The 22,213-nt window shown below is 52.3% G+C and overlaps 1 protein-coding gene across 4 annotated transcripts in view; it reads right to left on the bottom strand.

Annotated features, from left to right (window-relative positions):
• AGAP3 (ArfGAP with GTPase domain, ankyrin repeat and PH domain 3) overlaps positions 1 to 22,213 on the bottom strand; it is a 100,214-nt gene that overhangs the window by 70,179 nt on the left and 7,822 nt on the right. For 3 of the 4 annotated variants that reach the window (XM_069959588.1, XM_069959589.1, XM_069959590.1), the window contains exon 1: positions 20,328 to 21,190. The exons of the other annotated variant lie outside the window; for it this stretch is intronic. In XM_069959588.1, the coding sequence (XP_069815689.1) occupies positions 20,328 to 21,075 (748 nt within the window). In that variant the 5' untranslated portion in view covers positions 21,076 to 21,190. Of the gene's footprint in view, positions 1 to 20,327; positions 21,191 to 22,213 lie in introns of those variants that run through there. 4 annotated transcript variants of the gene reach the window in all.

Raw genomic sequence — 22,213 nt, 5'->3', positions numbered from 1 at the left:
ACGGACCCTCGGTCCCTCTCTTTCCCCTGTACGGACCCTCGGTCCCTCTCTTTCCCCTGTACGGACCCTCGGTCCCTCTCTTTCCCCTGTACGGACCCTCGGTCCCTCTCTTTCCCCTGTACGGACCCTCGGTCCCTCTCTTTCCCCTGTACGGACCCTCGGTCCCTCTCTTTCCCCTGTACGGACCCTCGGTCCCTCTCTTTCCCCTGTACGGACCCTCGGTCCCTCTCTTTCCCCTGTACGGACCCTCGGTCCCTCTCCCCTGTACAGACCCTCGGTCCCTCTCTTTCCCCTGTACGGTCCCTTCATCTCTCTTTCCTCTGTACAGACCCTTCATCTCTCTTTCCCCTGTACGGACCCTTCATCTCTCTTTCCCCTGTACGGACCCTCGGGCCCTCTCTTCCCCCTGTACGTCTGGACCCTTCATCTCTCATTCCCCCTGTAAGGACCCTTCATCTCTCTTCCCCCTGTACGGACCCTTCATGTCTCTTCCCCCTGTACGGACCCTTCATCTCTCATTCCCCCTGTACGGACCCTTCATCTCTCATTCCCCCTGTAAGGACCCTTCATCTCTCATTCCCCCTGTACGGACCCTTCATCTCTCATTCCCCCTGTAAGGACCCTTCATCTCTCATTCTCCCTGTACGGACCCTTCATCTCTCATTCCCCCTGTAAGGACCCTTCATCTCTCTTTCCCCTGTACGGACCCTCGGTCCCTCTCTTTCCCCTGTACGGACCCTTCATCTCTCATTCCCCCTGTAAGGACCCTTCATCTCTCTTTCCCCTGTACGGACCCTCGGTCCCTCTCTTTCCCCTGTACGGACCCTCGGTCCCTCTCTTTCCCCTGTACGGACCCTCGGTCCCTCTCTTTCCCCTGTACGGACCCTCGGTCCCTCTCCCCTGTACAGACCCTCGGTCCCTCTCTTTCCCCTGTACGGTCCCTTCATCTCTCTTTCCTCTGTACAGACCCTTCATCTCTCTTTCCCCTGTACGGACCCTTCATCTCTCTTTCCCCTGTACGGACCCTCGGGCCCTCTCTTCCCCCTGTACGTCTGGACCCTTCATCTCTCATTCCCCCTGTAAGGACCCTTCATCTCTCTTCCCCCTGTACGGACCCTTCATGTCTCTTCCCCCTGTACGTCTAGACCCTTCATCTCTCATTCCCCCTGTACGGACCCTTCATCTCTCATTCCCCCTGTACGGACCCTTCATCTCTCATTCCCCATGTACGGACCCTTCATCTCTCATTCCCCATGTACGGACCCTTCATCTCTCATTCCCCATGTACGGACCCTTCATCTCTCATTCCCCCTGTACGGACCCTTCATGTCTCTTCCCCCTGTACGGACCCTTCATGTCTCTTTCCCATGTACGGACCCTCGTTCCCTCTCTTTCCCCTGTACGGACCCTTCATGTCTCTTTCCCATGTACGGACCCTCGTTCCCTCTCTTTCCCCTGTATGGACCTTTCATGTCTCTTTCCCCTGTATGGACCCTTCATGTCTCTTCCCCCTGTACGGACCCTTCTTGTCTCTTTCCCCTGTACGGACCCTTCATCTCTCTTTCCCCCTGTACGGACCCTTCATCTCTCTTTCCCCCTGTACGGACCCTTCATGTCTCTTTCCCCTGTACGGACCCTTCATGTCTCTTCCCCCTGTACGGACCCTTCTTGTCTCTTTCCCCTGTACAGACCCTTCATCTCTCTTTCCCCTGTAGGAACCCTTCATCTCTCTTTCCCCTGTACGGACCCTTCATTTCTCGTCCCCCTGTACGGACCCTCGTTCCCTCTCTTTCCCCTGTACGGACCCCCGGTCCCTCTCTTTCCCCTGTACGGACCCGCAGTCCCTCTCTTCCTCCTGTACGGAACCTTCTTGTCTCTTTCCCATGTACGGACCCTCGGTCCCTCTCTTCCCCCTGTACGGACCCTTCATCTCTCTTTCCCCTGTACGGACCCTCGGTCCCTCTCTTCCTCCTGTACGGACCCTCGGTCCCTCTCTTCCCCCTGTACGGACCCTCGGTCCCTCTCTTCCCCCTGTAAGGACCCTTCATCTCTCCATCCCTTGTAGGGACCCTAGTACCCATCTCATGGAGCGCTCCATTCCCCTTCTCCTTGTCTCACATAGATCCTCTGTAGCCCTGATCCTATTATGTAGGACAGTAACAGATAATGTTCTGCGCACAGATCGGCCCATTAGCGGGGGGTGGGCGGGCACACAGGAGCCCTATACTATTATTACATATATCTCATCTAACAATAGAAATCCGGCAGTTTCTGGGTGTTTCCAGGGAGAAGTGTTTACGAGGCCTGTACTCATGTACTCATCCCATCTTTTATAATCTCAGATTAATGGGACTGCCTGAAGTGACCCCAGGGTCAGAGGACCACACCTCAGAGTATATATTATAATATATATATATATATATATATATATATATATACACACACACACACAGTGCTAGCCAAAAGTATTGGCACCCCTGCAATCCTGTCAGATAATACACAATTTCACACCAATCATAAAAAAGGGGGTGGACAAAAGTATTGGCGCCCTTAGAGAAACCCTGTGCTGCTTGTGTAATGTGTGTAATGACCGGCGGCACATACCAGGTGGTGGCAATAACTAATCCCACTCGCTGCCACCTCTGTCCTTGTGTGACCACATGGAGCATGGAGAGAAGAGAGAAGCCAAAGACCTGAGTAGCAATCTCACCGCTACACGTCCATCTCCAAAGAGCTGAATGTTCCTGTGTCTACTGTGTGTAGGGTCATCAAGAAGTGTTAAGGCCATGGCACTGCGGCTAACCTCCCGAGATGTGGGCCCTGCGGCTAACCTCCCGAGATGTGGGCCCTGCGGCTAACCTCCCGAGATGTGGGCCCTGCGGCTAACCTCCCGAGATGTGGGCCCTGCGGCTAACCTCCCGAGATGTGGGCCCTGCGGCTAACCTCCCGAGATGTGGGCCCTGCGGCTAACCTCCCGAGATGTGGGCACTGCGGCTAACCTCCCGAGATGTGGGCCCTGCGGCTAACCTCCCGAGATGTGGGCACTGTGGCTAACCTCCCTAGATGTGGGCACTGCGGCTAACCTCCCGAGATGTGGGCACTGCGGCTAACCTCCCGAGATGTGGGCACCGTGGCTAACCTCCCGAGATGTGGGCACCACGGCTAACCTCCCGAGATGTGGGCACTGCGGCTAACCTCCCGAGATGTGGGCACTGCGGCTAACCTCCCGAGATGTGGGCACTGCGGCTAACCTCCCGAGATGTGGGCACTGCGGCTAACCTCCCGAGATGTGGGCCCTGCGGCTAACCTCCCGAGATATAAGCCCTGCGGCTAACCTCCCGAGATGTGGGCCCTGCGGCTAACCTCCCGAGATGTGGGCCCTGCGGCTAACCTCCCGAGATGTGGGCACTGCGGCTAACCTCCCGAGATGTGGGCACTGCGGCTAACCTCCCGAGATGTGGGCACTGCGGCTAACCTCCCGAGATGTGGGCACTGCGGCTAACCTCCCGAGATGTGGGCACTGCGGCTAACCTCCCGAGATGTGGGCACTGCGGCTAACCTCCCGAGATGTGGGCACTGCGGCTAACCTCCCGAGATGTGGGCACTGCGGCTAACCTCCCGAGATGTGGGCACTGCGGCTAACCTCCCGAGATATAAGCCCTGCGGCTAACCTCCCGAGATATAAGCCCTGCGGCTAACCTCCCGAGATATAAGCCCTGCGGCTAACCTCCCGAGATATAAGCCCTGCGGCTAACCTCCCCAGATGTGGACCGAAAAGAAACAGTGACAAGAGATTTCACTGAAAGATTGTGCGGATGACGGCTAAAAACCTGGACTAAGACTCAAACTAGTTGTAGCTGCCCTGCAGTCCGAGGGTCCAGCAGTGTCACCCCGTACTATCAGTCACCGTCTGAATGAGAAGGGACTCTATGGTAGGAGACCCAGGAAGACCTCACTTCTGACCCAGAGACATAAAGCCAGGTGGGAGTTTACCAAAACTTACCTAAAAAAGCCAAAATCTTGGCAGAATGTTCTCTGGTCAGATGAGAGAAAAGAGATTTTTGGGAAAAGGCATCAACAGAGTTTACAGGGAAAAAAATGAGGCCTTCAAAGTAAAGAACCCGGTCCCTACAGTCAGACATGGCGGAGGGTCCCTGATGGTTTGGGGTGGCTTTGCTGCCTCTGGCACTGGACTGCGTGACCCTGTGCATGGCATTATGTCTGAAGACCGCCAACACATTGTGCAGCATAATGTGGGGCCCAGTGTGAGAAAGCCGGGTCTCCCTCAGTGGTCAGGGGTCTCCCTCAGTGGTCAGGGGTCTCCCTCAGTGGTCAGGGGTCTCCCTCAGTGGTCAGGGGTCTCCCTCAGTGGTCAGGGATCTCCCTCAGTGGTCAGGGGTCTCCCTCAGTGGTCAGGGGTCTCCCTCAGTGGTCAGGGGTCTCCCTCAGTGGTCAGGGGTCTCCCTCAGTGGTCAGGGGTCTTCCTCAGAGATCAGGGATCTCCCTAAGTTGTCAGGGGTCTCCCTAAGAGGTCAGGGGTCTCCCTAAGAGGTCAGGGGTCTCCCTAAGAGGTCAGGGGTCTCCCTAAGAGGTCAGGGGTCTCCCTAAGAGGTCAGGGGTCTCCCTAAGAGGTCAGGGGTCTCCCTAAGAGGTCAGGGGTCTCCCTAAGAGGTCAGGGGTCTCCCTAAGAGGTCAGGGGTCTCCCTCAGAGGTCAGGGGTCTCCCTCAGAGGTCAGGGGTCTCCCTAAGAGGTCAGGGGTCTCCCTAAGAGGTCAGGGGTCTCCCTCAGAGGTCAGGGGTCTCCCTAAGAGGTCAGGGGTCTCCCTAAGAGGTCAGGGGTCTCCCTAAGAGGTCAGGGGTCTCCCTAAGAGGTCAGGGGTCTCCCTAAGAGGTCAGGGGTCTCCCTAAGAGGTCAGGGGTCTCCCTAAGAGGTCAGGGGTCTCCCTCAGTGGTCAGGGGTCTTCCAGCAGGACAATGAGCCAAAACACACTTCAAAAAGCCCTAGAAAATGGTGGTGAGATAAAGCCCTGGAGATTTGTACAGTGGCAGCAATAAGGCCAGAGCTGAATCCCATAGACACCTGTGGAGAGATCCCACAATGGCCGCTCGGAAAAGACGCCTTCACAGCTCAGTGACCGCCAGCAATGCGCCAAAGAAGAAGATCCCAGCCGAGGATTGTAAGAGACTCATTGCTGGTTCCCGGAAGCCGCTGTTCCCAGGTATTTTCTCTAAAGGTTGTGCTACCAAGTATCAGGCTGAGGGCGCCAATACTTTTGGTCCGCACTGTATACACACACACTGACCTCACACGTCCCGCTATCCTGGCAAACAATGCAGAAGGTCCACAGCTTTATACCATAAAAAGGGAGGAGGCAGCAGTCTCTTCCTCATGGCAATCATACAAGGCCCGAATATACCCCCTGCTCTGCAACTGATGGGCACCCCCTGCTCTGCAACTGATGGGCACCCCCTGCTCTGCAACTGATGGGCACCCCCTGCTCTGCAACTGATGGGCACCCCCTGCTCTGCAACTGATGGGCACCCCATGCTCTGCAACTGATGGGCACCCCCTGCTCTGCAACTGATGGGCACCCCCTGCTCTGCAACTGATGGGCACCCCCTGCTCTGCAACTGATGGGCACCCCCTGCTCTGCAACTGATGGGCACCCCTGCTCTGCAACTGATGGGCACCCCCTGCTCTGCAACTGATGGGCACCCCCTGCTCTGCAACTGATGGGCACCCCCTGCTCTGCAACTGATAGGCACCCCCTGCTCTGCAACTGATGGGCACCCCCTGCTCTGCAACTGATGGGCACCCCCTGCTCTGCAACAAGGGCTGTGAAGTCAGTAAGTATTCCCCGACCACCCGTATGTAATAGGGCCAGTGTCCTATTACTGATATATTCCCCGACCACCCTTATGTAATAGGACCAGTGTCCTATTACTGATATATTCCCCGACCACCCTTATATAAAAGGGCCAGTGTCCTATTACTGATATATTCCCCGACCACCCTTATGTAATAGGGCCAGTGTCCTATTACTGATATATTCCCCGACCAACCATATGTAATAGGGCCAGTGCCCTATTACTGATATATTCCCCGACCACCCTTATGTAATGGAGCCAGTGTCCTATTACTGATATATTCCCCGACCACCCTTATGTAATGGGGCCAGTGTTCTATTACTGATATATCCCCCCGACCACCCTTATGTAATAGGGTCAGTGCCCTATAACTGATATATCCCCCCGACCACCCTTATGTATAGGGTCAGTGCCCTATTACTGATATATCCCCCCGACCACCCTTATGTAATGGGGCCAGTGTCCTATTACTGATATATTCCCCGACCACCCTTATGTAATGGGGCCAGTGTCCTATTACTGATATATTCCCCGACCACCCTTATGTAATAGGGTCAGTGCCCTATAACTGATATATCCCCCCGACCACCCTTATGTATAGGGTCAGTGCCCTATTACTGATATATCCCCCCGACCACCCTTATGTAATGGGGCCAGTGTCCTATTACTGATATATTCCCCGACCACCCTTATGTAATGGGGCCAGTGTCCTATTACTGATATATTCCCCGACCACCCTTATGTAATGGGGCCAGTGTCCTATTACTGATATATTCCCCGACCACCCTTATGTAATGGGGCCAGTGTTCTATTACTGATATAATTCCTGACCATGATCATTGCTGATCACTCTAAGTGCTGATCAGTCAAAGTGTCTAGATGAATTAAACCAGAAAGAATTAATTAATTATGGAATATCACCATCTCCTGACCTGATCATCTTCTTCCATTCACAGGTATGAATTGGCTCCAACTATCTACTCCTACCCCCATTATCTATTGCATTGTTTAAATTTCATGGTATGATATCTGGCTCTACTCTTCTCAGCATTGACTTTTATTGCCCTCTTTTCTAAGCAGTGACCCCAAACTGTTTGTTTACAATCTCCTCTCTATCAGTTACCCCTGCCCTCTTCCATCTCTTCCCCACCCACCCCATGTTTCACACCTGGTAGTACTTCTCAGCTAGTTATCTAACTATATAGTGAACTGCTCTGGTCATTGCTGATCACTCTAAGTGCTGATCACTCTAAGTGACTAGATGAATTAAACCAGAATGGAACCAGAAGGGAACTGAAGGTAACTGCATTCCATATACTCCTCTGCTCCCCAAAAATGTTCACCTTTGCTATCACTTTTGCTTCCCTAATACTCAAACTCTGCTCCAAACCCCCAACTCCTATATCAAGCAATAGTATATGTATCTCTCCTTCCCTTCTACCTGCTGATCTAACCCCCCTGCTGTCTTTTTCCCATACAATAAACCATTTCTTCTCATTCCCTCCAAACATCCTCCCTCCCTCTCTTACTCACACCTGCTATCTCTATCTCTGCTCCTGCTTACTGCTGGAGACATCTCTCCTAACCCTGGTCCTCCTCCTCCTCGCTGGAGACATCTCTCCTAACCCTGGTCGTCCTCCTCCTCGCTGGAGACATCTCTCCTAACCCTGGTCCTCCTCCTCCTCGCTGGAGACATCTCTCCTAACCCTGGTCCTCCTCCTCCTCGCTGGAGACATCTCTCCTAACCCTGGTCCTCCTCCCCCTCCTCCTCCTCGCTGGAGACATCTCTCCTAACCCTGGTCCTCCTCCTCCTCGCTGGAGACATCTCTCCTAACCCTGGTCGTCCTCCTCCTCGCTGGAGACATCTCTCCTAACCCTGGTCCTCCTCCCCCTCCTCCTCCTCGCTGGAGACATCTCTCCTAACCCTGGTCGTCCTCCTCCTCCTCGCTGGAGACATCTCTCCTAACCCTGGTCGTCGTCCTCCTCCTCCTTGCTGGAGACATCTCTCCTAACCCTGGTCCTCCTCCCCCTCCTCGCTGGAGACATCTCTCCTAACCCTGGTCCTCCTCCCCCTCCTCCTCCTCCTCCTCCTCGCTGGAGACATCTCTCCTAACCCTGGTCCTCCTCCTCCTCCTCCTCCTCCTCCTCCTCGCTGGAGACATCTCTCCTAACCCTGGTCGTCCTCCTCCTCCTCCTCGCTGGAGACATCTCTCCTAACCCTGGTCCTCCAACCTTTACTAACAGCTTCTCTTCATCGGCCACCTACAGAAACCCTTTTAACCTGATTAAGATTCCCTGCATGCCAGACCCCATCTCCATTAACTGTGCTCTATGGAACTCTAGATCTGTCTGCAACAAACTCACTGAAACCCACGACTTATTCCTCAATAAATCTCTCAACCTGCTGGCTCTCACAGAAACCTGGCTACAAGAGTCAGACACGGCCTCACCTGCTGCTCTAACCCATGGTGGCCTACACCTTTCCCATACTCCTAGACCTGATACCAGACATGGTGGAGGAGTGGGTGTACTTCTCTCCGAGGACTGCACTTACCAGGTCATTCCCCCTGAGCCCTCCCTCTCATTCTCCTCTTTTGAGGTGCACACCATTAGACTCTTCCGGCCCTTTTCCCTGAGAGTCGCAGTCATATATCGCCCCCCTGGTTCACATAGACGCCATCTTGACCACTTTTCTACCTGGCTTCCTTACTTTCTATCTTCTGACATTCCCGCCCTCATAATGGGCGATTTTAATATCCCTATTGACAAACCACTTTCCCCATCGGCCTCTCAGTTTCTTTCCCTAACCTGCTCCCTTGGCCTCTCCCAGCATTCTGACTCTCCAACCCACAAGGGTGGGAATACCCTGGACCTTGTCTTCTCCAGACTTTGCCCAGTTTCTCGCCTTAATAACACTCCTACCGGGCTCTCGGACCACAATCTTCTCTCCTTTTCAATCACTAATACTCATTCTCCTCCTGACACCCCAACCTTGGTCATGTACAGAAACTTACGTGCCATCAACACCCAACAACTTACAGACTCTGTACAGTCATCACTGCCTCCTATCTCTTCGCTCTCCTGTCCCAATCTGACTGCCAAATGCTATCACGACACCCTCAAAACAACCCTTGACAAAATGGCACCCCTCACACCTCAATCAGCAAAACGCAGACGACCACAACCCTGGCACACACCTTCAACTCGTTTTCTTAGACGGTGTTCTAGGTGTGCTGAACGTTCGTGGAGGAAGTCTAAAACTGATGCAAACCTCCTACATTACAAATTTGTGCTTAGAAGCTCCTACTCCGCTCTTCATTCTGCTAAACAATCTTACTTTACCGCTCTCATTTCTTCTCTATCCCATAACCCAAAACGTCTCTTTGATACCCTCAACTCCCTCCTCAAACCCAAAGTTCAGACACCCGTAACTAACCTCTGTGCTGAAGACCTAGCCAACTACTTCAAGGAAAAGATAGATACCATCCGTCAGGAGATCGCCTCCCAGTCCCAAAGAAGTGTTGATCCCATTCCCTCTTGTATTTCCTCCTCTTCCCTCTTGTATTTCCTCCTCTTCCCTCTTGTATTTCCTCCTCTTCCCTCTCAGTATTTGAACCTGTAACAGAGGAGGAAGTCTCCAGACTCCTCTCCTCCTCTCGCCCACCACCTGCCCTAGTGACCCTATTCCCTCACACCTTGTCCAGTCTCTCTCTCCTGTTGTCACTACTTACCTTACTAAAATCTTACCTCTCTCCCTCTCCTCTGACATCTTCCCCTCGGCTTTCAAACACTCCATTATCACTCCCTTACTGAAAAAACCCTCCCTAGACCCCTCCTGTGCGGCCAACTATCGACCTGTCTCTAATCTTCCTTTTATCTCCAAACTGTTGGAACGTCTGGTCTATTCCGGCCTAACCCGTTACCTCTCTGACAACTCTCTCCTTGAGTCCGGTTTCCGTCCTCACCGCTCTACAGAAACTGCCCTTACTAAAGTCTCTTAACGATCTCCTCTCCGCCAAATCTAATGGTGACCATTCACTTCTCATCCTCCTGGACCTATCTGCAGCTTTTGACACTGTAGCCCCCCAGCTCCTCCTCTCCATGCTCCTCTCTATCTGTATGTGACCCTGTAGCCCCCCAGCTCCTCCTCTCCATGCTCCGCTCTATCTGTATGTGACACTGTAGACCACCAGCTCCTCCTCTCCACGCTCCGCTCTATCTGTATGTGACACTGTAGCCCCCCAGCTCCTCCTCTCCATGCTCCGCTCTATCTGTATGTGACACTGTAGCCCCCCAGCTCCTCCTCTCCATGCTCCGCTCTATCTGTAGTATGTGACACTGTAGACCACCAGCTCCTCCTCTCCATGCTCCGCTCTATCTGTATGTGACACTGTAGACCACCAGCTCCTCCTCTCCACGCTCCGCTCTATCTGTATGTGACACTGTAGCCCCCCAGCTCCTCCTCTCCACGCTCCGCTCTATCTGTATGTGACACTGTAGACCACCAGCTCCTCCTCTCCACGCTCCGCTCTATCTGTATGTGACACTGTAGCCCCCCAGCTCCTCCTCTCCATGCTCCGCTCTATCTGTATGTGACACTGTAGACCACCAGCTCCTCCTCTCCACGCTCCGCTCTATCTGTATGTGACACTGTAGACCACCAGCTCCTCCTCTCCACGCTCTGCTTTATCGGCCTCAAGGACTCTGCTCTTTCCTGGTTCTCCTCCTATCTCTCCGACCGCTCCTTTAGTGTATCACTTTCTGGCTCCACGTCATCTTCTCTCCCCCTTACAGTCGGGGTTCCTCAGGGATCAGTCCTGGGCCCTCTCCTTTTCTCACTTTACACTTTACCCATCGGACAAATCATCAGCAAGTTTGGTTTTCAGTACCATCTCTATGCTGATGATACCCAGCTGTATACCTCCTCCCGTGATATCACCCCAGCTATATACCTCCTCCCGTGATATCACCCCCTGCTGTATACCATCTCTATGCTGATGATACCCAGCTATATACCTCCTCACGTGATATCACCCCAGCTGTATACCATCTCTATGCTGATGATACCCAGCTGTATACCTCCTCCCGTGAGATCACCCCCGCTCTTCTACAGAACACCAGTAACTGTCTGTCTGCCGTCTCCAACGCTATGTCCTCCCTATTCCTAAAACTAAACCTTTCTAAGACTGAGCTTCTTGTCTTCCCTCCCTCTGCTAAACACCCCCCACCTGACATCTCCATCTCTGTCTGTGGTGCGACCATAACCCCTACACAACAAGCTCCATAATCCCTACACAACAAGCTCCATAACCCCTACACAGTAAGCCCGCTGCCTTGGGGTTATGTGTGACTCAGATCTTTCCTTCACTCCTCACATTAAATCTCTTTCACGTTCCTGTAATCTGCATCTAAAAAAACATCTCTAAAATCCGTCCCTTCCTTCCTGTCGAATCTGCTAAAACTCTCATTGTTGCTCTGATTCATTCCCGTCTTGACTACTGCAATTCCTTACTAATCGGCCTTCCTTCCTCTAAACTCTCCTCTCTCCAGTCCATTCTCAATACAGCGGCCAGGCTCATCCCCATGTCCAGCCGTTATACTGATGCCTCCCCCCTGTGCCAGTCACTATACCGATGCCTCCCCCTGTGCCAGTCACTATACAGATGCCTCCCCCCTGTGCCAGTCACTATACTGATGCCTCCCCCATGTCCAGCCGTTATACTGATGCCTCCCCCCTGTGCCAGTCACTATACCGATGCCTCCCCCTGTGCCAGTCACTATACAGATGCCTCCCCCCTGTGCCAGTCACTATACTGATGCCTCCCCCTGTGCCAGTCACTATACCGATACCTCCCCATGTCCAGCCATTATACTGATACCTCCCCCCTGTGCCAGTCACTATACTGATGCCTCCCCCCTGTGCCAGTCACTATACAGATGCCTCCCCCCTGTGCCAGTCACTATACAGATGCCTCCCCCTGTGCCAGTCACTATACAGATGCCTCCCCCTGTACCAGTCACTATACAGATGCCTCCCCCCTGTGCCAGTCACTATACTGATGCCTCCCCCTGTGCCAGTCACTATACTGATGCCTCCCCCTGTGCCAGTCACTATACAGATGCCTCCCCCCTGTGCCAGTCACTATACAGATGCCTCCCCCCTGTGCCAGTCACTATACAGATGCCTCCCCCCTGTGCCAGTCACTATACAGATGCCTCCCCCCTGTGCCAGTCACTATACTGATGCCTCCCCCCTGTGCCAGTCACTATACTGATGCCTCCCCCTGTGCCAGTCACTATACAGATGCCTCCCCCTGTGCCAGTCACTACACTGATGCCTCCCCCCTGTGCCAGTCACTATACTGATGCCTCCCCCCTGTGCCTGTCACTATACTGATGCCTCCCCCTGTGCCAGTCACTATACAGATGCCTCCCCATGTCCAGCCGTTATACTGATGCCTCCCCCCTGTGCCAGTCACTATACTGATGCCTCCCCCTGTGCCAGTCACTATACTGATGCCTCCCCCCTGTGCCAGTCACTACACAGATGCCTCCCCCCTGTGCCAGTCACTATACAGATGCCTCCCCCTGTGCCAGTCACTATACTGATGCCTCCCCCCTGTGCCAGTCACTACACTGATGCCTCCCCCCTGTGCCAGTCACTATACTGATGCCTCCCCCCTGTGCCAGTCACTATACTGATGCCTCCCCCTGTGCCAGTCACTATACAGATGCCTCCCCATGTCCAGCCGTTATACTGATGCCTCCCCCCTGTGCCAGTCACTATACTGATGCCTCCCCCTGTGCCAGTCACTATACTGATGCCTCCCCCCTGTGCCAGTCACTACACAGATGCCTCCCCCCTGTGCCAGTCACTATACAGATGCCTCCCCCTGTGCCAGTCACTATACTGATGCCTCCCCCTGTGCCAGTCACTATACTGATGCCTCCCCCTGTGCCAGTCACTATACCGATGCCTCCCCCCTGTGCCAGTCACTATACTGATGCCTCCCCCTGTGCCAGTCACTATACCGATGCCTCCCCCCTGTGCCAGTCACTATACTGATGCCTCCCCCTGTGCCAGTCACTATACAGATGCCTCCCCCCTGTGCCAGTCACTATACAGATGCCTCCCCATGTCCAGCCGTTATACCGATGCCTCCCCCCTGTGCCAGTCACTATACTGATGCCTCCCCCCTGTGCCAGTCACTATACAGATGCCTCCCCCCTGTGCCAGTCACTATACAGATGCCTCCCCTCCTGTGCCAGTCACTATACAGATGCCTCCCCCCTGTGCCAGTCACTATACAGATGCCTCCCCTCCTGTGCCAGTCACTACACAGATGCCCCCCCCCCTATGCCAGTCACTATACAGATGCCTCCCCCCTGTGCCAGTCACTATACAGATGCCTCCCCCCTGTGCCAGTCACTATACAGATGCCTCCCCCCTGTGCCAGTCACTATACAGATGCCTCCCCCCTGTGCCAGTCACTATACTGATGCCTCCCCCCTGTGCCAGTCACTACACTGATGCCTCCCCCCTGTGCCAGTCACTATACAGATGCCTCCCCCCTGTGCCAGTCACTATACCGATGCCTCCCCCCTGTGCCAGTCACTACACTGGCTCCCTGTTAAACACAGGATACAATATAAAGTCCTCCTGCTCACCCACAAGGCTCTCCACAGTGCTGCACCTCCATACATCTCCTCCCTCATCTCTGTCTACCGTCCTACCCGTGCCCTACGCTCCTCTAATGACTTACGACTAACATCCACCTTGATCCGCACCTCTCACTCCCGTCTCCAGGACGTCACCCGAGCTGCACCAGTTCTATGGAATACATTACCCAAGACTGTCAGACTCCCCTCCAATACACAAAGCTTCAAACGTGCCCTCAAAACTCATCTGTTCAAACAGGCTTACCAGGTACCCTAATTTTGACTCAACCCTCAACCCCCCCTCCACACACACACACACACACACACCTCCACCACGCACACACACACAGACACCTCCACCACACACACAGACACCTCCACCACACACACACACACACAGACACCTCCACCATGCACACACACACACAGACACCTCCACCATGCACACACACACACAGACACCTCCACCAAGCACACACACATAGACACATACATACACACACGCACACACACAGACACCTCCACCAAGCACACACACATAGACACATACATACACACACGCACACACACAGACACCTCCACCAAGCACACACACATAGACACATACATACACGCACACACACACACAGACACCTCCACCAAGCACACACACACACACACACACACACACAGACACCTCCACCATGCACACACACACACACACACACACACACACACACAGACACCTCCACCATGCACACACACACACACACACATAGACACATACATACACACACGCACACACACACACAGACACCTCCACCAAGCACACACACATAGACACATACATACACGCGCACACACACCAAGCATTTAAGCACTTAGACCTGTGCATGCAGGCATTGGCTGGTGACAGGTTCACCCCCCCCCCCCTTACCCGCACTGCCTTAAAAAGATGGCTGGACCATAAGAACAATGATGCACTTTGCCCCTCTGCCATTTTGTCTCGCCCCCCCTCCTGATAGTATGTAAGCTCATGCATGCGAGCAGGGCCCTCACTCCTCATGTATGGATAATTATATGTATCTCTGTAATGTCGATTTTTTTGTCTATGTATGTACCCCCAGAATTAATAAAGTGCTGCGGAATCTGTTGGCGCTATATAAATAAAAATTATTATTATTATATTCCCCGACCACCCTTATGTATAGGGTCAGTGTCCTATTACTGATATATTCCCCGACCACCCTTATGTACTAGGGCCAGTGTCCTATTACTGATATATTCCCCCACCTCCCTTATGTAATAGGGTCAGTGTCCTATTACTGATATATTCCCCGACCACCCTTATGTAATAGGGCCAGTGTCCTATTACTGATATATTCCCCGACCACCCTTATGTAATAGGGCCAGTGTCCTATTACTGATATATTCCCCGACCACCCTTATGTAATAGGGCCAGTGTCCTATTACTGATATATCCCCCGACCACCCTTATGTAATGGGGCCAGTGTCCTATTACTGATATATTCCCCCGACCACCCTTATGTAATAGGGTCAGTGTCCTATTACTGATATATTCCCCGACCACCCTTATGTAATAGGGCCAGTGTACTATTACTGATATATTCCCCGACCACCCTTATGTAATAGGGCCAGTGTCCTATTACTGATATATTCCCCGACCACCCTTATGTAATAGGGCCAGTGTCCTATTACTGATATATTCCCCGACCCCCCTTATGTAATAGGGCCAGTGTCCTATTACTGATATATTCCCCGACCACCCTTATGTAATAGGGCCAGTGTCCTATTACTGATATATTCCCCGACCCCCCTTATGTAATAGGGCCAGTGTCCTATTACTGATATATCCCCCCGACCACCCTTATGTATTAGGGTCAGTGTCCTATTAGAATGTTGCTCATAATATATTTTCATGAGTAAAGATTTTTTTTAGAGCTGGAGTCGGTACATTTTTTTCCTACTCCAGCTAAAACCAGCTCTGACTCCGACTGCACAGCCCTGGCCCCACCTCTTGCTCTGACTCCGACTGCACAGCCCTGGCCCCACCTCTTGCTCTGACTCCGACTGCACAGCCCTGGCCCCGCCTCTTGCTCTGACTCCGACTGCACAGCCCTGGCCCCGCCTCTTGCTCTGACTCCGACTGCACAGCCCTGGCCCCACCTCTTGCTCTGACTCCGACTGCACAGCCCTGGCCCCACCTCTTGCTCTGACTCCGACTGCACAGCCCTGGCCCCGCCTCTTGCTCTGACTCCGACTGCACAGCCCTGGCCCCACCTCTTGCTCTGACTCCGACTGCACAGCCCTGGCCCCACCTCTTACAACTAAAGAGCACATGGTGAGAGGTCTGATAAACCAGCAGTACAGCGGCCTGTCCCACCAAAAGAATCAAGGATACCACTAATGGCCGTATTCCACCGGCCGACTAGAGGAGCAAACAAGCTCTCTCAGCGCTCGTTTGCTCCTCGTTCCCCGCTCGCTGCCGCCGCTATTCAGCGCGGCGGCAGCGAGCGGGTGAGTGTGGGAGGGGCTGCGGGGAGCTGCGGGGGGGCTGCCCGGGTGATCGCTGATCGTCCGGGCAGCCCATAGGATACAGCAGCGTCTGCTGCCGATGCTCCTATTCAACGGAGGGACGGCAGAAGATCGCTGCTGTATCAGACATGAACAATCTCGGCTGATCATTGCACTCTATTCCACGGGACGATTATCGTCCGTAGCGGCCGATATCAGCTGAATATGGCCGATAATTGTTCCGTGGTTCCAGATCCACAGATCCTGGATTATAGAGGATCCACAGATCCTGTATTTTTATAAATGAACAGAACCTGTATTATAGAGGATGTGATCCCTTAATAATTTAAATGAACAGATCCCGTATTATTATAAAGAAACAGATCCCATATTATAGAGGAATAGATTCCGGAATATAGAGGATGCGATCCTGTATTATAAAGAAACAGATCCCATATTATAGAGGATGCAATCCCGTATTATTATAAAGAAACAGAAACAGATCCCGAATTATAGAGAATCCAATCCTGTATTATTATAAAAGAACAGATCCCGAATTATAGAGGAATAGATTCCGGATTATAGAGGATCAGATCCTGTATTATTATAAAAGAACAGATCCCAAATTATAGAGGAATAGATCCCGAATTATAGAGGATGCGATCCTGTATTATTATAAAGAAACAGATCCCATATTATAGAGGAATAGATTCCGGAATATAGAGGATGCGATCCTGTATTATAAAGAAACAGATCCCATATTATAGAGGATGCAATCCCGTATTATTATAAAGAAACAGAAACAGATCCCGAATTATAGAGAATCCAATCCTGTATTATTATAAAAGAACAGATCCCGAATTATAGAGGAATAGATTCCGGATTATAGAGGATCAGATCCTGTATTATTATAAAAGAACAGATCCCGAATTATAGAGGATGCGATCCTGTATTATTATAAATAAACAGATCCCATATTATAGAGGATCAGATCCTGTATTATTATAAAAGAACAGATCCCGTATTATAGAGGAACAGATCCTGTATTATTATAAAAGAACAGATCCCATATTATAGAGAATCGGATCCTGTATTATTATAAAAGAACAGATCCCATATTATAGAGAATCGGATCCTGTATTATAAAAAAAAAACAGATGCCATATTATAGAGGATGTGATCCCGTATTATTATAATAATCCACAAGGCAGGAAAAAACACATCTAGATGCAGCCACCAATAATCTAAAACGTCTATACATTTTATTTTATATCAATTCACATAATGCAAAACAAAACGACAGAAAAACACTTAAACCCCCCATAAAGGGTGAATCAAACCTGATGTGCCGTACTTCAGAGCGGGCAGCATAGTCATCAATGAGTTCCCATGATTCTCGTGTGGGTGTTCACTGATCCCACAATAAAGGGCTGAGTATAACCAGATAGTATAATGTCCCCAAAAGAGGAAAAATACAAAAAATAATACAAAATATCACAAGAAAAAAAGAAAGAAATCAAGAAAAATAAGGAGAACAACAATATACAAGTCGCATGGAAGGTTAGTCACCCAGGAGCGTAAAGCTAGACCGGAGCAGACCCTACGCCTATCCTCCCTCCCTAACGGTGACCATTATTGGGGACCCTAAGAGCTAGACCGGAGCAGACCCTACGCCTATCCTCCCTCCCTAACAGTGACCATTATTGGGGACCCTGAGAGCTAGACCGGAGCAGACCCTACGCCTATACTCCCTCACTAACGGTGACCATTATTGGGGACCCTGAGAGCTAGACCGGAGCAGACCCTACGCCTATCCTCCCTCCCTAACAGTGACCATTATTGGGGACCCTGAGAGCTAGACCGGAGCAGACCCTACGCCTATCCTCCCTCCCTAACGGTGACCATTCTTGGGGATCCTGAGAGCTAGACCGGAGCAGACCCTACGCCTATCCTCCCTCCCTAACAGTGACCATTATTGGGGATCCTGAGAGCTAGACCGGAGCAGACCCTACGCCTATACTCCCTCCCTAACAGTGACCATTATTGGGGATCCTGAGAGCTAGACCGGAGCAGACCCTACGCCTATACTCCCTCACTAACGGTGACCATTATTGGGGACCCTGAGAGCTAGACCGGAGCAGACCCTACGCCTATCCTCCCTCCCTAACAGTGACCATTATTGGGGACCCTGAGAGCTAGACCGGAGCAGACCCTACGCCTATCCTCCCTCCCTAACGGTGACCATTCTTGGGGACCCTGAGAGCTAGACCGGAGCAGACCCTACGCCTATCCTCCCTCCCTAACAGTGACCATTATTAGGGACCCTAAGAGCTAGACCGGAGCAGACCCTACGCCTATCCTCCCTCCCTAACAGTGACCATTATTAGGGACCCTAAGAGCTAGACCGGAGCAGACCCTACGCCTATCCTCCCTCCCTAACGGTGACCATTCTTGGGGACCCTGAGAGCTAGACCGGAGCAGACCCTACGCCTATCCTCCCTCCCTAACAGTGACCATTATTAGGGACCCTAAGAGCTATCCTGATAAATCATATAAATACAGGGAGCTAACTGCTTCACTGATAATGCTACCTCTATATTCTACATACAATAATCCCCGAGGCAGAAACAAACACATCTAGGTGCACCCTCCAATAATCTGGATCCTGGATTATAGGAGGATGCGATCCCGTAGTATTATAGGAGGATGCGATCCCGTAGTATTATAGGAGGATGCGATCCCGTAGTATTATAGGAGGATGCGATCCCGTAGTATTATAGGAGGATGCGATCCCGGATTATAGGAGGATGCGATCCCGGATTATAGGAGGATGCGATCCCGTAGTATTATAGGAGGATGCGATCCCGGATTATAGGAGGATGCGATCCCGGATTATAGGAGGATGCGATCCCGGATTATAGGAGGATGCGATTCCGGATTATAGGAGGATGCGATCCCGGATAATAGGAGGATGCGATCCCGTAGTATTATAGGAGGATGCGATCCCGGATTATAGGAGGATGCGATCCCGGATTATAGGAGGATGCGATCCCGGATTATAGGAGGATGCGATCCCGGATTATAGAGGAACCGATCCCAGATTATAGAGGAACAGATCCTGTATTATTATAAATGAACAGATCCCGTATTATAGATGATCCAATTCCGTATTAGAGGTGAAATTCTGTATAAGTATATGGCTGCCGGCTGCCACTGCTCGGACTCCATCCACCACACACACCCAGAGCTGCTCCCAGTACGTCAGGCAGTGAGATCCCCTCATACCCGAAAGGATCTGGAGAGAAGTGAGGACACTACTGCCCCCCCCTAATCAGGTGACTGATCACACTGATCCCTCCATGTATGTGAGCACACTACTGCCCCCCCCTAATCAGGTGACTGATCACACTGATCCCTCCATGTATGTGAGGACACTACTGCCCCCCCCCATCAGGTGACTGATCACACTGATCCCTCCATGTATGTGAGGACACTACTGCCCCCCCCCATCAGGTGACTGATCACACTGATCCCTCCATGTATGTGAGCACACTACTGCCCCCCCCCCCATCAGGTGACTGATCGTACTGATCCCTCCATGTATGTGAGGACACTACTGCCCCCCCCCATCAGGTGGCTGATCACACTGATCCCTCCATGTATGTGAGGACACTACTGCCCCCCCCCCCATCAGGTGACTGATCACACTGATCCCTCCATGTATGTGAGCACACTACTGCCCCCCCCCCCGCCCATCAGGTGACTGATCACACTGATCCCTCCATGTATGTGAGGACACTACTGCCCCCCCCCCCCCCTCATCAGGTGACTGATCACACTGATCCCTCCATGTATGTGAGGACACTACTGCCCCCCCCCATCAGGTGACTGATCACACTGATCCCTCCATGTATGTGAGGACACTACTGCCCCCCCCATCAGGTGACTGATCACACTGATCCCTCCATGTATGTGAGCACACTACTGCCCCCCCCCCATCAGGTGACTGATCACACTGATCCCTCCATGTATGTGAGCACACTACTGCCCCCCCCCCCCCCTAATCAGGTGACTGATCACACTGATCCCTCCATGTATGTGAGGACACTACTGCCCCCCCCCCTCATCAGGTGACTGATCACACTGATCCCTCCATGTATGTGAGGACACTACTGCCCCCCCCTCATCAGGTGACTGATCACACTGATCCCTCCATGTATGTGAGCACACTACTGCCCCCTTCATCCACATGATGGAACATAGCCCGTAACTTGCCCCTGGCTTACCCACACCACATGATATCCCCACAAGAACCGGCTCCGATGTCTGGACGCAGTCCCCTCTTGACCAGGCATTGGCGGTGGTGAAGTCCTTCTTCCGGAAAGCTCCAGTGATGACACTCCACAGGCTGGAGCGGTGTTCTTTGCCCTCCAGTAGTGGTTGCTGGGAGGTGAGAAGATCCTTAGCAGACGTTGTGGTTTGTAGGGAGCAGTTGTCGGCCTCGCTGCGACTCCTTGTCCTGGTGTCCCGGCACTCACCGTCCTTCTTCACCTCCGCTCCACGCCGCAGTCGGAAGCTGAAGCTTTTGCGCAGGGAGGACAGGTTCTTCTTTGACTGCGCCTCCGGAATTTTACTCCCAAACACGTTCCAGCGCTGACTGCTAAAGACGGAGGTGCCCCGCAGGAATCCGGAGCTCCGGCTGAACTCTCTGCTGCAGGAGGGCGCACCGTGCACCGCGCTCAGCCGGTTGATGTCCAGGACGCTCATGCTCAGGGGTCGGGGAGGATTGCCGCCATTACTTGCCTTGTAGTCTGGAGCAGCACCCACAGGCTCAGACTTTCTTCCAGACTTGGGCTTTAGGAGCTCCAATAATCCCCCCAGGGAGCCGGTTTCTCTTTTGGAGCCGGTGACCCCATTGGTTACTGAGCACAGGCTCCGGGGCCGACGCTTCTGCTGCTTGGCTGCATAGATGGCGGCTTGTACGGCTCGGCTGGAGGACGGCTCGCTCTTCACATGGTGGGACGACAGCTCCATTGTCTCCGGAGGACACACATGTCCTAACTCCACACTCCGGAATGTTCTCAGAGTGCAAGACACACAGAGGGGAGCGCACGCGGGCTCCGTCCCCAGGACATGTCTGTGAGAGGAGTCACTGCAGCCCGGAATATACCGTCAGGAATCACATAAAGCGGGGGGCAGAGCGGCAGCAGGGAGGGGAGGCACACCTCTGCTACATTCACCGTCTCTCCTGTCCTGCTGCCCTGGCGTGTCACAACATGTGCCGCAATAACAGGTTGTACAGCAGGGAGAGGCCGGTCAGACGCCATTATACCGCCACATACTGCACCATGTTCAGACAAGAGGGGAATGCTGCCTGTGAGCACAACATGGGGGGGCACCAGTCACTTCAAGGGGCATCACCACCACATGGGCAGGAGAGAGGGCACACTCACTAGAGACTACAGAACACCGCGGTACACCTGACCTGTTATCAGGGCTGTGCGGTCAGTAAGCCGCAGCTCCAACTCCGACTCCTGAATTTTATCAGGACCGACTCAGCCTCCTGCTCCTTGATAAATGGCCGGTCATATACCAGGGGAGATATCTATCACACCGGCTCAGCAGCTTCTCCCTAATGTCCTACATGATCTGAGGGAATATATACTGTATATACAGCAGCTTCTCCTGTGTACAGTGGGTGCAGCCAGTCTCCAGCCTCCATGTCCTGAACTACTCACAACTAGACTAGATGGAGCAGGGAGGCTTTTCCTGCTGACATCTTCTATGTTTCTAACTAATATTCATCACAGAAACACAGAAATACTAACACTGCCAGATATATGTGATATATAGAGGTCACACATAGTGATATATAGAGGGGTCACACATAGTGATATAGAGAGGGGTCACACATAGTGATATAGAGAGGGGTCACACATAGTGATATAGAGAGGTCACACATAGTGATATAGAGAGGTCACACATAGTGATATAGAGAGGTCACACATAGTGATATAGAGAGGTCACACATAGTGATATAGAGAGGTCACACATAGTGATATAGAGGGGTCACACATAGTGATATAGAGAGGGGTCACACATAGTGATATAGAGAGGTCACACATAGTGATATAGAGAGGTCACACATAGTGATATAGAGAGGTCACACATA

The sequence above is a fragment of the Dendropsophus ebraccatus genome, chromosome 2, assembly GCF_027789765.1.
Source record: "Dendropsophus ebraccatus isolate aDenEbr1 chromosome 2, aDenEbr1.pat, whole genome shotgun sequence".
Classification (NCBI taxonomy): domain Eukaryota; kingdom Metazoa; phylum Chordata; class Amphibia; order Anura; family Hylidae; genus Dendropsophus; species Dendropsophus ebraccatus.
This window is presented reverse-complemented; position numbering and strand designations above follow the sequence as displayed.